Below are 14,803 nucleotides of genomic sequence, written 5' to 3'. Positions count from 1 at the left end.
TGTGCATATACACATAATACATGTACATACACATATAGTCTTGTAACGACTGAGGTCATTCAGTCAGCATTAATTAAGCACCTCCTGTGTGCCAGGCACTGTGCTTAGCTCTGGAGACACAAAGAAAGGTAAAAGAAAGTCCTTGGCCTCAAGCTCACCTCCAGTGGGGGAGACAACAAGCAAACATGTACAAATGGGTTTTATTCAAGATAAATATATGCAAGAAAAATAAGAAATAATTAACAGAGGGCAGGCACTGTAGTTAAAAGGGAATGGGAAAAGCTTCCTCTAGAAGGTGGGATTTTAGTTGTGACTTTAAGAAAGTTGGAGAAGCCAGGAGGTGGGTACTAGGAGGTATCCTAGGCATGGGGGACAGCCAGAAAAACTGCTCAGCCAGACCTGAAAGATTGAGGGTCTTGTTTATTCAGCAGTGAGGAGGCCAGTGTCACTGGATCAAAGAATACATGGTAGGGTGTAAGATGTAAGAAGACCAGAAAGCTAGGTGGGGAGGGGGTAGGTTGTAAAGAGCTTTGAATACCTAACAGGATTTTGAATTTGATCCTGGGGTGATAGGGAAGTACTGGAATTTATTGAGTACAGAGGTACCATGTGATGACTAAGATGACCCTAGGTTCTTGAACATTATTCCAATAGAGTATACTTTCTTTCAGGATCTATCAAGCTTAAAAGGCTTCAGGAATAGATTGCATATTCACTCATAGAGGACCGACTCATCAGAAGGTTGATTTCCAGGGGATTGTTTTGGCTACAATACGTGAAAAGGCAGTTGTTAGAGTGGAGTGGGAGTTTGGGCTGGAGGAGTTTTACAACTAAATTAAAGAAAGGAGTATCCCCACCAATGAAATTATTAACCCTAAGAATCACTTATTTATATAGTAAATGTTTACTATTTGCTCTAATGAACTACCCACAATGTTGTAAAAAAATAGAAGTGATATGATTTTGGCATACACAATTTTTTTGTGGTGCAACCCTGAGAATGTTGCTACCTCACCAGGTTTCCTCATCTATAAAATGAGAACAATAATTGTACCTAGCCCGTGCCAGCTCACAGAGTTTGGTGAAGATAAAATGAGATGAAAGATTTAGAAGCCTTTCTTATTTTAGGCTCATATTAAGCTAAGTTTTCCATGAGCATAAATCATCAGATTGCAAGGAAGGTTGACTGGCAGTGTGTTTTGTGTAAGGGAAAACTCTTTGTGTTCAAGCGAACAATTAGTATCAGAAAATCAACAAAATAGAAAAATTCACACATGAACAATGAAGCTTTGATGGTATTCAACTAGAAGCAGTAGGTGACTATGAACTAGTCTGAGGTCTATGTTACTTATGGAATCCAGCTCCTTACTTTTTTTAAACCACATCTTATTCATACTCAGAGTCAGTAAGCATTTAAGTGCCTACCATATGCCAGGTATTATGTTAAGCATTGGAGATACAAAGAAAGGCAAAAAAAAGCCCTTGATTGCAAGGAACTTTTATATTCCCAGAGGCATGAGCCGTTTTGAATAGAAAAAATAAAATAGGAAAATAGGGAAAAGAAAAACTAGTCACCAAAAAAATTATCCATACTAACTTTTGAAATTATGTTAATGAGTGATAGTGTTTCACTAAAGTCCTACTCTGATATTTCATTGTGGTATGGCAGTAACCTGGCATTCTAGAGGGCTTGGTCAGTAAAAACAAAAGCCTTTCAGGACATGCTAAGTGGTAATGGCACAGACAGCATCAGTTAGTAAGTCTGTTGTCCAAGGATCAGCCTAGCTAGGTTTCAAGAGGTTCATTAACTTGTACAGTCTTACGCTGCCTTACCTTTCCACCTCTGTGTCATACTCTTCTCTGTGATGTGCTTTGTGCTTCAGCCAGATTGGACTACCAACTACATTAGGAACAGAGCCTCTGTTTTCCCACCATTCGCCACTGTGCCCTTGTGTCTTATTGTTCTTGGTGGAGAGGTCATCCTGCTCCTTGAATTCCTACACATCTGTTAAAGCCCAGTTAAATGCCACCTTCTCAGTAAAACCTTAGCTGATTGCTCGAAGTCACTAAGATTAATTTTCCCTTCATGAACTTTACATAGCTATAAATTGGGCATTATAAAAAATAATCTTACGTCCCACGGTGGTTGTGAGGATCAAATGAGATATTTATAAAGTTATATTCCTGGCATATAGTAACCTCTTAATGAATTCCTCCTTTCCTTTTCCTTTCTTTTTCCTTTTCCTTTTCTTTTCTTTCCTTTCTTTCCCTCCCTCCCTTCGTTCTCTCCCTCCATTCCTCTTTATGAGTTATTTTGTATTACATAGTTATATATCTTCTATCAAACTGTAAACTCCATAAGGACAGGAACCGTAATCTTTGTATTTCTGCCAGTGCTTGTGTTCTTTTTTATCTTTGTGTATCACCAGTGCCTGTAATATAATAGTTTAATAAAAAATTTTTTTAAATTACCTATTATTTCAAGAGGATCAAATCTATTGCTTGATAATAAAAATTTATCATACTTTTGGTCATAGGATTCTTCTAGATTTCGACTGTATTCCTATTGTATATAGTGATTTTAGTCTGTAAAACTTTTTAAAAACATGATTTTTTCCAGTACTACATAATTAGATATTCTGTGTGTTCCACTTTATCATTGTGCTTTAACACATCTTGAAATTATCTTCATAAAAGCTTTTTACAGAAAGCATTTTAATAGAACATTTTAAAAAGCTATTTTTTTTTCAATTAAATTCAACAAAAATGCTTAGTGCTCCTTTACCAATCATACATTTCCTGGATTTTTGTTCCCTTTCTTGTAATAAGTTATCACTGGTAATGTATTTCAGCCTACTTATCCCACAGTAGTGTCCTTTGGCCTATATGCAATTTTCTTCAGAAGTTGTGGTATTCATGACTCACAGCAATGTAGTTTTATCAGAAGCATATTGATATTTTAAAAATTGCCTTTTATATCAAGGAGCACTTTGGAATTGTTCAAAATGCTTCACAATTTTTCCAAATATAGTCCAGCCTATTCTCTTCTTCCTGCTCAATTTTGAGCCTAGCTTATTGTTTATCTGCACTGCCTGTCCTACATAGATTTAATGATGGGCTAACTCAATGAACGGTTTACCTAGCTGTGTGTTATATTTGAGAATAGGCTTTCTTCATCCATTTGATTTTTCCTATATGGATTTTAGGTCATTTTCTTTTGATTTGTCATGAATTTGGTGAAGAGGTACTATAGTATTCTGACACTTGATGCTGTCAGGATATTCATAGATAGGAGCATGTTTGGAGAACACCACCATCTCTAAGGAGTCCCCTTATCCAACTGGATTTTGTACAAAACATCTACTATGATGGAGGCAAACACCTTTAACAAGTGTACATTGCCCTGTTTAATGCCTTGCTTGATATTAATGGAGGATCACTGAACAAATTTATTTCTGTAGTTACATCTGTTAGGGAAACCTATATGATCTTAGCATATATTTATTTATTTATTTTTTTTGTAAAGGTGTTTTATTTATTTTTAGTTTACCACACACGGTTCTACATAGTTTTGAGTTCCAGTTTTTCTCCCCTCCCTCCCCCCTTCCTCCCCAAGACGGCATGAAGTCTCATATAACTGTCATGTATAACTTCGCATTGAATTAATTTATGCTCTAGTCAAGTCGTGGAGAAGAATTTTGACCAATGGAATGAATCATGAGAAAGAAGAAACAGAACCAAAAAAACAAAACAAAACAAAAAAAAAACCCCAAAAACAAAAGAGAAGCAGAAAAGGCGAGCATGTAGTGTGCCTCAGTCTGTATTCAAACTTCGCAGTTCTTTCTCTGAATGAAGATAGCATTCTCCATCGTGAGTCCCCTGGAGTTGTCCTTGCCCTTTAGGTTGCTGAGAAAAGCGCAGTATGTCAGGGTTGGTCCTCACGGAATCCACATATCTGTGGCTGTGCACAACGTTCTCCTGGCTCTGCTCCGCTCACTCAGCATTATGTCGTGTAGGTTTTTCCAGGTTGTTATGTAGTCTGCATCATCCCCATTTCTTATGGCACAATAGTATTCCATCACCTTCATATACCACAGCTTGTTCAGCCATTCCCCAATAGATGGGCATCCCTTTGCTTTCCAATTCTTGGCTACCACAAAGAGAGCTGCTATAAATATTCTTGTACATATGGGTCCTTTTCCTGCTTGCGTGATTTCTTTGGGATACAACCCTAGAAGTGGTATTACTGGGTCAAAGGGTATGAACATTTCTATAGCCCTTTGGGCATAGTTCCACACCGCCCTCCAAAATGGCTGGATCAGCTCACAACTCCACCAGCAATGCAACAATGTTCCAATTTCCCCACATCCTTTCCAGCATTTATCATTCTCCTGATTTGTTATTTTAGCCAATCTGACAGGAGAGATGTGGTATCTAAGAGTTGTTTCGATTTGCATTTCTCTAATCAGCAGCGATCCGGAGCATTTTTCCATATGCCTGTAGATAGCTTTAATTTCTTCCTCTGAAAACTGCCTGTTCATATCCTTTGACCATTTCTCAATTGGGGAATGGCTTGTATTCCTATATATTTGGCTTAGCTCCCTGTATATTTTAGAGATGAGGCCTTTATCAGAGATACTAGTTGCAAAGATTTTCTCCCAATTTTCTGCTTCCCTCCTAATTCTTGTTGCATTGGCTTTTTTTGTACAAAAACATTTCAATTTGACATAATCAAAATTATCCATTTTGCATTTTGTAATGCTCTCTATCTCTTGTTGGGTCATGAATTCTTTACTTTTCCACAAATCTGATAAGTAAACTATTCCTTGCTTTCCCAAATTACTTAGAGTATCAACTTTTACTCCTAAATCATGAACCCATTTTGACTTTATTTTGGTATATGGTGTAAGATATTGGTCTATGCCCAGTTTTTGCCCTACCATTTTCCAATTTTCCCAACAGTTTTTGTGAAATAGTGAATTATTAGCCCAGAAACTGGCTTCTTTGGGTTTATCAAAGAGTAGATTGCTAAACTTGTTGATTTCACCTGCTTGTGTACCTATCCTATTCCACTGATCCACACCCCTGTTTCTTAACCAGTACCAGGCAGTTTTGATGACTGCTGCTGTGTAGTACAGTTTAATATCTGGTGTGGCTAAACCACCATCTCTAGCATGTCTTTTCATTAACATCCTAGATACTCTAGACCTCTTGTTTTTCCAAATGAATTTTGTTATTATTTTGTCCAGCTCGGTAAAAAAATTTTTTGGTAGTTCGATTGGTATGGCACTGAATAGATAGATTAATTTAGGTAGAATTGTCATTTTTATTATATTAGCTCGGCCTAACCATGAGCAAGTGATATTTCTCCATTTATTTAGATCTGATTTTATTCGCGTGAAAAGTGTTTCATAGTTATGTTCATATAGGAGCATATATTTATTAAAGGACAATCTTTGTAACTCTGTTTTCCTCTGTTCAATCAAATGCCTTTTTTATAATCAAACACATATTCTTTGCATCATTTATACTTCTTAATCAATTGCATGACTTTAAAGATGCCTTTTGTGGAAAGTAGTTTGCTAAAGCCTCTCTCTTCCAAGATTCATATTTTCATCGAGAATTCCATTGATGTATATATAGATCACTATAAAGGTTTTATAGAGACAGGAAAGCAGATCTATATGTTGGTACTTATAAATGTCTTCTTTCTGGCCTCTTTAAGATCCTAATATCTGTGATTTTCCCTCTGTTTAGTATCATACCTATAATATCTTTCAAATCAAACCTTCAGTGTTTTTAAAATTATTTCCAAGACATACATTCTTCCAGGAGTTTTAGGTCAGCATTCAGTTATTATCCATTAACATTTCTTTAACATATTTACCTGATTCTCCTTTATTTTTATATACTTTGTATATAGTGTATATACTTTATTTAAATTTAAAATTATATAATCATTCTTTAAAATATCTTTAAATATGAATCCTTTTTTAAAAATTATCTGAGTCCTAAATTTAAAAAAAAATTAATTTTATTTTTCCAAATGGAAGAAAAGCATGAGAAACATTATAGGTAGGCAAATACTTGTGTTAAAGTCAAACTTGGGATCATTGGATCATATATTTAGAGTTGGGACAGATCTTAAAGGCCATTTAGCCAGTTCCCTCATTTTACAGATGAGATACTAGAACCTGAAGCGGTTAAGTGACCTACCAAAGGTCCCACTAATAAGTAAACAGGGATGGAATGCAAACTCAGGTCTCCTGACTCCAAAACCAATACAATTTTCTCTGTACTACATCTTAACTAACTTTTTATATTTTTATCATAATTTTTCCCAAGCTCTTCATCAGACATCTGTATTATAGCATTATTTTTTTTTATTTTGACTTACAGATTTTCTGGAAGAAATGCTACATACAAAAGAGATGAAGAACACATGAATGAAAACCATCAATTAATCTTTCAAATGATAGCTGGTCAGGAAATATATAATTTCACCTTGAAGGCTAACAATCCTGTGGGTAGATCAGAAGCCTCAATTTTAGTTGATATAACTCAAAGAGGTAACAGTGTTACATAAACTACTCTTTATGTAATTGTAGAAGGTGTACCAACATTTTTAGAACAATCAAAAGCACCTTTGGGAATGACTTTTATACTATGTTCTTTTGTAATGTTTCTTGAACGTTTTGTGAGAATTATAGTTGTGAAAATGGCAAGTTGAACAGTAATCTACTTTCCAATATTGTGTCATCTCCAAGTAAGAGATGAATATGTCTAATGTTTATCAATATCTAGAGCTAATACGTTAAGCCTATTCATCATTCTAGGCCAAAGTGACAAAATATTTTACTCATTTTTGGTAGTGTTGCTCAGCTTTTGATTTTGATGGAAGTATTATTTTTGCGTTCCATTCCCAAATGGAACTTCCTAAATCTTTCATAATTCATAAATGAATGGCCTAGTCATTTTGTATTTCAGTAGTCATGCAGTGTAATTGTATTAGCAGATATGTTGATATCTTACCAGATCTTTCATGAGGTCTCCCGTCAGAGGGCCCTCTGTGTTGTTATATGACAGAGAAAATATTGTTTTGTATGTAAACGTTTGAGAGACTAGTCCTCAGTCATCTTTCTGGGGTATTAACATTGTCATTTATCTGTAAGACTCATTTGGAAGTCTACTCACTTGCAGGTAAGCAGGCCTGTTTTCTTGATATACAAGTGAGCCCTAGTCAAGTGAGATATTTGTAAAGTGCTTAGTGCACCTTAATAAATGAATGTTTCCCATCTCGCTCCTCTCCCACCCCACAACTTTCCCTTCGTATACCATTTGGGAAGATTTAAAACCTTTAAGAATATTAATCTGTTTTGAGATTAGCAGAAAAAGGTAAATCTGTACCCAAATGGGCACACGTATTCCTACTATCTTTTCCTGCCTTTCACTTAATTTTCATCAAAGCTCAGTTCACACGTAGCTTTCACATTTCACAAATATCTTCCAACTAAATAAATAATTGACATATTCTGTTAATCAACCATAGTGAAAACTCAACATTTGTCCTCCTTCAGAGTTATTTCATGATTTCCTAATGACCCAAAATCATTTTTTGCTTTTAGACGCTAAAGGCTTATTGAAAAATTATATATGCTAATGGATTATAGTTAGCCTGTTTTAGTTCCTAATCCATTCCCTTGTGACTACCATGCATCCCATAGAGATCAAGAGTCGCATATGAAGGCAAAGTTATTAAGCATAAATACAAAGACTGACTTATAAGTCTGTAGTCTTATCTGCTTCTCCTCATGTCTCCAACTATTTCCCTGTATGAACCATCTATCCTAACCAAATGGGTCTACCTGTTATCTCCTAGAAGAACTATTCATATTTTCACCTTCTAGCTTTTGTTCATACCTTATGTCTGCATCCTTGGAATGCCTTGTTTTCCACTTAAATCCTGCCCTTGAAGATGTGCTTTTTCTGTGAAATATTCCATGACCATTCTAACTCTCAAGTGAACATTTACTCTGAATTCCCATAATTCTTAGGACCTAAAATACTTAGTATAGACTTCCTTGGATTGTGGGTTGTATTTATATATATATTATGTTTCTTTACAAAAAGACTTTAAGCCTCTTGGCGGCAGTACTCCTATCTTTTACTTTTGAATGTTCTCAGTAATGAATACACTATCCTGCATATATTAAATAAGTAATAAATGTTTGTTTATAATGGTGTTAGCAATAAATGGTACTTTTATTTCCAGTGGTAATCAAAGGTAGAAAAAATGAATTCCGCATTTCCATGAATGCTAATGATATTCCATTATATGTTTGTTTTTTATGTTGTCATATTAGAAAATATAGTACTGTTGCTTATTTTTTCACTTTTAAATAATTATAAAATCATTTTTAAAATTTCCATTTTCAGTTTATCCTCATACTCCTTCAAAACTCATTGTGAAGAATGTTAATTCAACTGCCATTAGTCTCTCTTGGCACTTATCTGGCAATTTTGCAAATATTAATCTTTTATGTGAAATTGAAATTAATACAACTTATTCAGGGCAAGAATTGGTAAGTATGTTTTTTCCCTGTAAACTTAATAGTTCTTTTAATGAAATATTTTATTTCAAGAAAGACATAAAAATCAAATTGAAGGAATCCATTTTAGTAGATTTATGAAGAGCCTTATGTTTCAGCGTTCAACATTACAATATCATAATCAATATTTTAAAGTACAATCATAGTATTAGATATTGTGGCAGATAAATTCATGTTTTAAGAGATAACTCTCAACAGTGAGATTAATTAATTAGTAAGCTAACAAATAACAGAAGGGGAAAAGGCTGATAGCTAAAGCTTCTAAGTAGGAATTGGACCAGGAGCCATCTGTATGACAAGTATAAATAAATACTTGAATTTTAAAATAATTCTCTCATAGAAAAATCCATATTTACTCAGAGCTACATGTAGAAATTTATTTCAAATGGATTCCAGAAAAATTATGAGGCACATAAAATATAAGTCTTTTTTTCTAGAAAAGGTAGGCTTGAGAAAAGATCTAGGTGGCCACAAATACGGCATTATCCTCAAATGCTCATGAGTGGTTATAACCTTGGTTTTATCTATATACTATAAATTTAAAGACTATAATACAAAATGAAGAGTTTTTCAGTCTATTACACCCAGGAACATGCATTTGAAAGCCTACTGATGTCTGAGAAATAGAATAAAAATACTTCTTGAAGCTCTTTAATATACGACAGGTAGTTTAGATATAGAAATCCTTAAAATGTATTTAGTACTTCACCATGCAACTTTGCTTGTTTATTTAAAATAATAGTTATTCTTTCCTTCTACTCCAGTTGTAGGTAAGGTGAAAGGGGCACAGAGCCTACCTCTTTGAGCCTTAATTTCTCATAAGTGAATTGGACTCAGTCTTTACAGCATGTCCTTTCCAAAAACATCTTACATGAAATAGTATTTGTGAAATTGCTTTCAAACTGAATTCTAACGTGAATATGTGAAGTATTACATTTCCAGGTGCATACTAGGTCTTCGAGAGCCGGGACTATTGTCTTTGTATCCCCAGTCTTGCTCATAGTACTTAATAAGTGAATGTTTGCGTATTGGTGAAACAGAGCCTCTTCTCCTGATTTAATTCTAATTGATATATTGTTAGTAAGATGTCTTAGCTTCTCTAGGTAAGGGTTAGAAAAAAGTTAATAGATGAGTTGTTTGGTTTTCTCTTTATACTCCTATAATAGGTTTATGGTGTCTGACATAAAACAAAGTTTAGAAAGTTTTGTTAATCTTTAAAACACCATTCATTTTTAACAGCGGAACATCACTGTTAAAGGATTAGAAACTTCTAATTATCGTGTTTCTGTGGACAAATTGATGCCATATACTATGTATACTTTCCGGGTGCGTTGTTCTTCTGAGAACTTTTGGAAATGGAGCAAGTGGAGTAATGAAAAGCAATACTTAACCATGGAAGGAAGTAAGTTCTTTGAATAATTTAAGGACTTGGTCTTTAAATTAAGTTACTAACTTTGAAAATTCATATTTGGGATGTGGGATTGAGATTCAGGATTAAAAATCTGTGATTTAAAGTTCCTTTTCTCCATGGTTGGTGTGGAATCAGGCATCTCTTCAAGTAAGGATCATTCAGCTTTCCAGGTTTTCTATGAAATTGGAGGTGGGGCATAGAGAGGAGGGAAGGATTCCTTCTCGAACAACTACATGAAGGCTTTATTAATTCTCTTTAATAATTTTCTTCTTCCTCTACATTCTTCCCCATGAAACTATAAGCTGCTTGAGGGCAGGCACTGTTTCTTTTTTGTCTTTGTATTCCCAGTACCTAGCACAGTGTTTGCCACATAGTAAACACTTAATAAATGTTTGTTGAGTGATTAAGTGACCATGAAATATATATTTATATACACACGTATGTGTACTAATCTCAAAAATTATCCAATAATAGGAACTTCATCTGTATAGTATGTGAACAATTAAGATTTGTAATGTAATCACTTATATCTTATTATAAAATAAATATAGACCTTAGTTGAGTTTTTGCCTCCATGTGTAAGGAATAGCATAGCAATGTAGCCAGGCACAAAAAATAATTATGCCTTCAAAAACACAAATCTTGCACAAGTTACCCAAAAAAGAATGAGAAGAACTGCTTAGGTAATTATCTCCAGCTCCAAGAAAGGAATAGGAAACAAAATGAGCTACTGTATATGTGTATGTGTATATACACATACATATATATATAAAATATATATAAAAGTATGTGTATATATGTATATATACACATGTACATATATACATATATATACATACATATACATACACACTTTATATATGTAAATATATGTAAAGTGTGTGTGCGTGTGCATGTGCGTGTGTGTGTGTGTGTGTGTGTGTGCGCGCGCATAGAAAAAGATAGACAGAAAGATTAAGATTTCCTGGTATCACCTTAACCTATGTTCTTTGTATTTACTGTTACCTTAAGATTTCTTGGAGTTAAGAGTTTTTTTTTTTTTACCTTTAGTTTCATATCCTAAACACTATCCCTGGTCTCCTTGGAATTCTTTTAATTAAGAATTAATTTTTTAATTAAGATTTCTATGTTATTACCCATGTTATTACCCTTGCCATAGTGCTGATTAACAATTTTATCAACTGAAATAAGATAAATGTTTTCAAGTAGTAACTTAATATGTTTTCTAGTTCCTTCAAAAGGACCAGATATCTGGAGAGAGTGGAGTGCTGATGGGAAAAGTATAGTAATATACTGGAAGGTAAGTATCTGTATTTTTTCCTTGTATACTCAAATAACTTTTGATTCTAGTACATTATATAATTTACTTTGGATACCATCTGGTACACTTTTCGACTGTACATTAACATGTTGTTGAGGCTCTATTAAAAATCACATCTGTCTTGGTAATTTGTCACATTCTCTGTCAGCAAAGTCCATCGTAATTTCTCTCATTTTAGAGTCCTATGTTATGTTCTTCGTTTTCTTCATTTTAGGCTTAAATGACACGCTTAAATGACTCAGTAAGAGTTGTGAAATGATCCATTTATGTATACTTATGTCAGTATTTAAGAGCAGCTAGGTGGCGCAGTGGATAGAGTGCTGAACCTGAAGTCAGGAACACTCATCTTCCTGAGGTCAAATCCAGCCTCAGACACTTAATAGCTGTGTGACCCTGGGAAAGTCACTTAACCTTATTTGCCTCAGTTTCCTCATCTGTAAAATGAGCTGGAGAAGGAAATGGCACACTATCCCAATATCTTTGCCAGAAAACATCCGTGGATCATGAAGAGTCAGACATGGCTGAAATGACTGAAAAACAAATATCAGAATTTCAAAGATATGTAGTTTTATCATTGTGATTATTCCTTCCACTGAAGCATGTTATAGTCCCTCTAATCTCATAGGTGGTCTTTGAGAGTTGTCGTGTCTGAAAAATTTATTACTCTGTGGCCAAAGAGTTAATGAGCCTCACTAAACTTAGTGAGGCTAGTCTTCAGACAGCTAAATATACTGTCCATCACTTGGCCCAGACCAGAAAACTTTCTGGCTTGTTAGAACCTGCTAGAGCTTATGGAACACCAGAATATGTACTTTCACAAGCACTGGGCTTTGAAGGGATTGAATAGAACTTTAGTAAAGAACCAGATTAGTGTCCAGTAATAAAAAAAATGCCTTCTATTTTGACACATGTGGTAAGAGGTAAGATTGTTTTAATTTTTGTTGTTTTATTTTGTTCAACCGTTTTGTGAAATTATGAGATAAAGGCATAATTGCTTCAGATTTGATAGCTTTATCTCAATTTATTTGAAGATTAGTTCTCCATTATTTTTTCTGTCACTATAGCTTATGGGTGTAACCTATTTTAATTAAAACACAGTTTATAAAATGAGTTTGTTTAACAAGTAAGCAATCATTTCCTTTGTAAGATGGTTCAGTATAGGATTCCTGTAATGAGTTTCTCTATTGTCTCTAAAATGTTCGCAAAAATTGATTTATATACAACTTTTCTAAAACACAGATATTAATAAAGTCAAGTACAAATTTAGAAGCATAATATTTGTATTAAATATTTCTAGGGAAGAGAATTTGCTTGCTGCTTCAATATCTTGCTATATGTTGTCAGTCCCTTACAATAGAGTTTTCTTAAAGCTTTTAAAAATTTTTTTCCTTTTATAGTTTAAGCTTACTTCCTCCAACTGTGTTCTTAAAACAGATGAAAAATAGTTTGATAATCTTTATGTAGTTTTTCGTATATTTGAAGACCGAATAGCCATAGTTTAGCTGTCTTTTCTCCCCATATTAAAAAAAATCTTTATGCAAATTTCTTTAAAGAATTCTCACCAGTTTTTTCTGGATCAATTGGATTAATTCCTCTGAATTACTTGTTATTTCTGCTGATCAGTTCACATATTTAGCTTGTGTTTTTTTAAACAAGTAATTCATCTATTATTAGTGTGGAATTTGATTTTTAGTACCAGAAATATTTCTTATTTATATTTAGCTCATATTCCATTCTGAGCCACGTGCCTTCTTGTGTTTTTTAATGGTATACAACATTGCAAAGGTTGCTCTTTTGCCTTGTCTACTCATAATTTGTCCAGGTTACATTGCATCCTAATCTTCCACTTCAGTGTAGCAACCCCTATTTCTCCCAGCTTTGTATCATCTTCAGAATTAACAAACATTTTCATATTCACTTTCATAATCACTTTAATAATATTCCTAATCACTTTTCTTCATTGCAAGGAATTTTTCTTATTGTTTCTAGCCCTTATCTATTAATGAAGCTAATGGGAAAATACTTTCCTATGATGTATCATATTGGTCAGAAAAAGAAAAACAGTACTACCTTCCTGAGATTCCTGATCCGCAGCATAGAGCAGAAATACAACTTGACAGAAATGATTACAATGACTACATCATTAGTGTTGTGGCCAAAAATTCAGTTGGATCATCTCCACCTTCTAAGATAACTAGTATGGAAATCCCAAATGGTGAGTACTTAAGACAGTAGTAATTTATTAACTATATGATGTTATATTTTATCTGAACAGAAATAAATTAAAATCTATTTCTTTTTAAATGCAGCAGTTAACTTGCTTAATAATGATTATTTTTACATTCTTCAATAGAATGTTCTTATGTACTAAAATGATGTTTTTTGTTGCACTTTTTGATGGCTTTCAGAAATGGAAAAAATATTTTAAAAAATTCTTTAAAATCTCATATATTGTTATTTGAAAACTTTTCCCCAAAAAGATAAAAAATATCAGGCACATTGATATAATTCTTTTCTCCTTGGCAAAACTGTCAGCATATGACTGGAACAGTTCTAGGGAGATTCTTTATTAAAATAATGAATGAAAATATTTCTAATGCATAGTGAGAAACAGGACTCATTAATGTTGTCTCAAAGCATCCTAACTAGTAAAATAACTTCTATATACAATTTCATTCTGCTTTGCCTAACGGGTATTACCAAAAGAGTAATTTATATGTAAACAGTGTATCTGTAGATTTGATTTTCATATCTAAAATCCTAATGCTCAGGAGATCCTCTAGTTCAGTCTTCCAAACTCAGATGGAAAAAGCTCCCTATGGATTGCATACTTATTTAGTAAAAATCACAAATTAACAGTATCTATGTTGTATTGTGTTTTTGTTTTGTTTAACATTTCCCTATACATTTTGACTCCTGCTCTAGTTTATCTTCCTACAACCCGTTAGGACCATATTTGTTAGGAGACCTAGTAGACAGCTAACTGTATATTCTTTGAGATAGCCAAGGATAAAGATTCTTCAAGGGACCAAAGCAGCCAGAAAGAATATTTAATTCCCTTTGCTGTCAGCAAAGTATTCCTTATATCTAATATAGAGCTCACTTCCTTCAATTTAAGTTTATGTCCCATAATTTTTTTGTTTATTAAAAACTATTGTGAATTATACAGCTTATTTGCTTCTTCTCCTTCCCTGCTCCATTAAAATTAATTTATTATAAACGCCTGGTTATTTGTGGGTAGATTACTTTCATTCTGGATTATTCACATGACCTGGATTCTCTGTTACTCAAATTGAGTCAAGCTGTTTCTTACTGTCCTACCAAAACTGGTGCCTCTCTTTTCTCCTCACTAGTCATGACATTAGGATCTCTAACCACTTCAGAAATGATCCCTTCTCCGTCCACTTCAGTCCAATGGGAGACACTTCCTTTCCATATCCATAACCAGGAAAAGCAAATCAC

General features: G+C 33.8%; 1 protein-coding gene across 1 annotated transcript in view; it reads left to right on the top strand.

Annotated features, from left to right (window-relative positions):
- Positions 1-14,803, top strand: part of LIFR (LIF receptor subunit alpha) — a 90,667-nt gene that overhangs the window by 55,644 nt on the left and 20,220 nt on the right. Inside the window, 5 exon segments of the mRNA XM_036758899.1 lie at positions 6,400-6,569; positions 8,437-8,582; positions 9,849-10,011; positions 11,250-11,320; positions 13,331-13,556. Coding sequence (XP_036614794.1) covers positions 6,400-6,569; positions 8,437-8,582; positions 9,849-10,011; positions 11,250-11,320; positions 13,331-13,556 — 776 coding nt within the window.

Source organism: Trichosurus vulpecula, chromosome 1 (genome assembly GCF_011100635.1).
Source record: "Trichosurus vulpecula isolate mTriVul1 chromosome 1, mTriVul1.pri, whole genome shotgun sequence".
Classification (NCBI taxonomy): domain Eukaryota; kingdom Metazoa; phylum Chordata; class Mammalia; order Diprotodontia; family Phalangeridae; genus Trichosurus; species Trichosurus vulpecula.
This window is presented reverse-complemented; position numbering and strand designations above follow the sequence as displayed.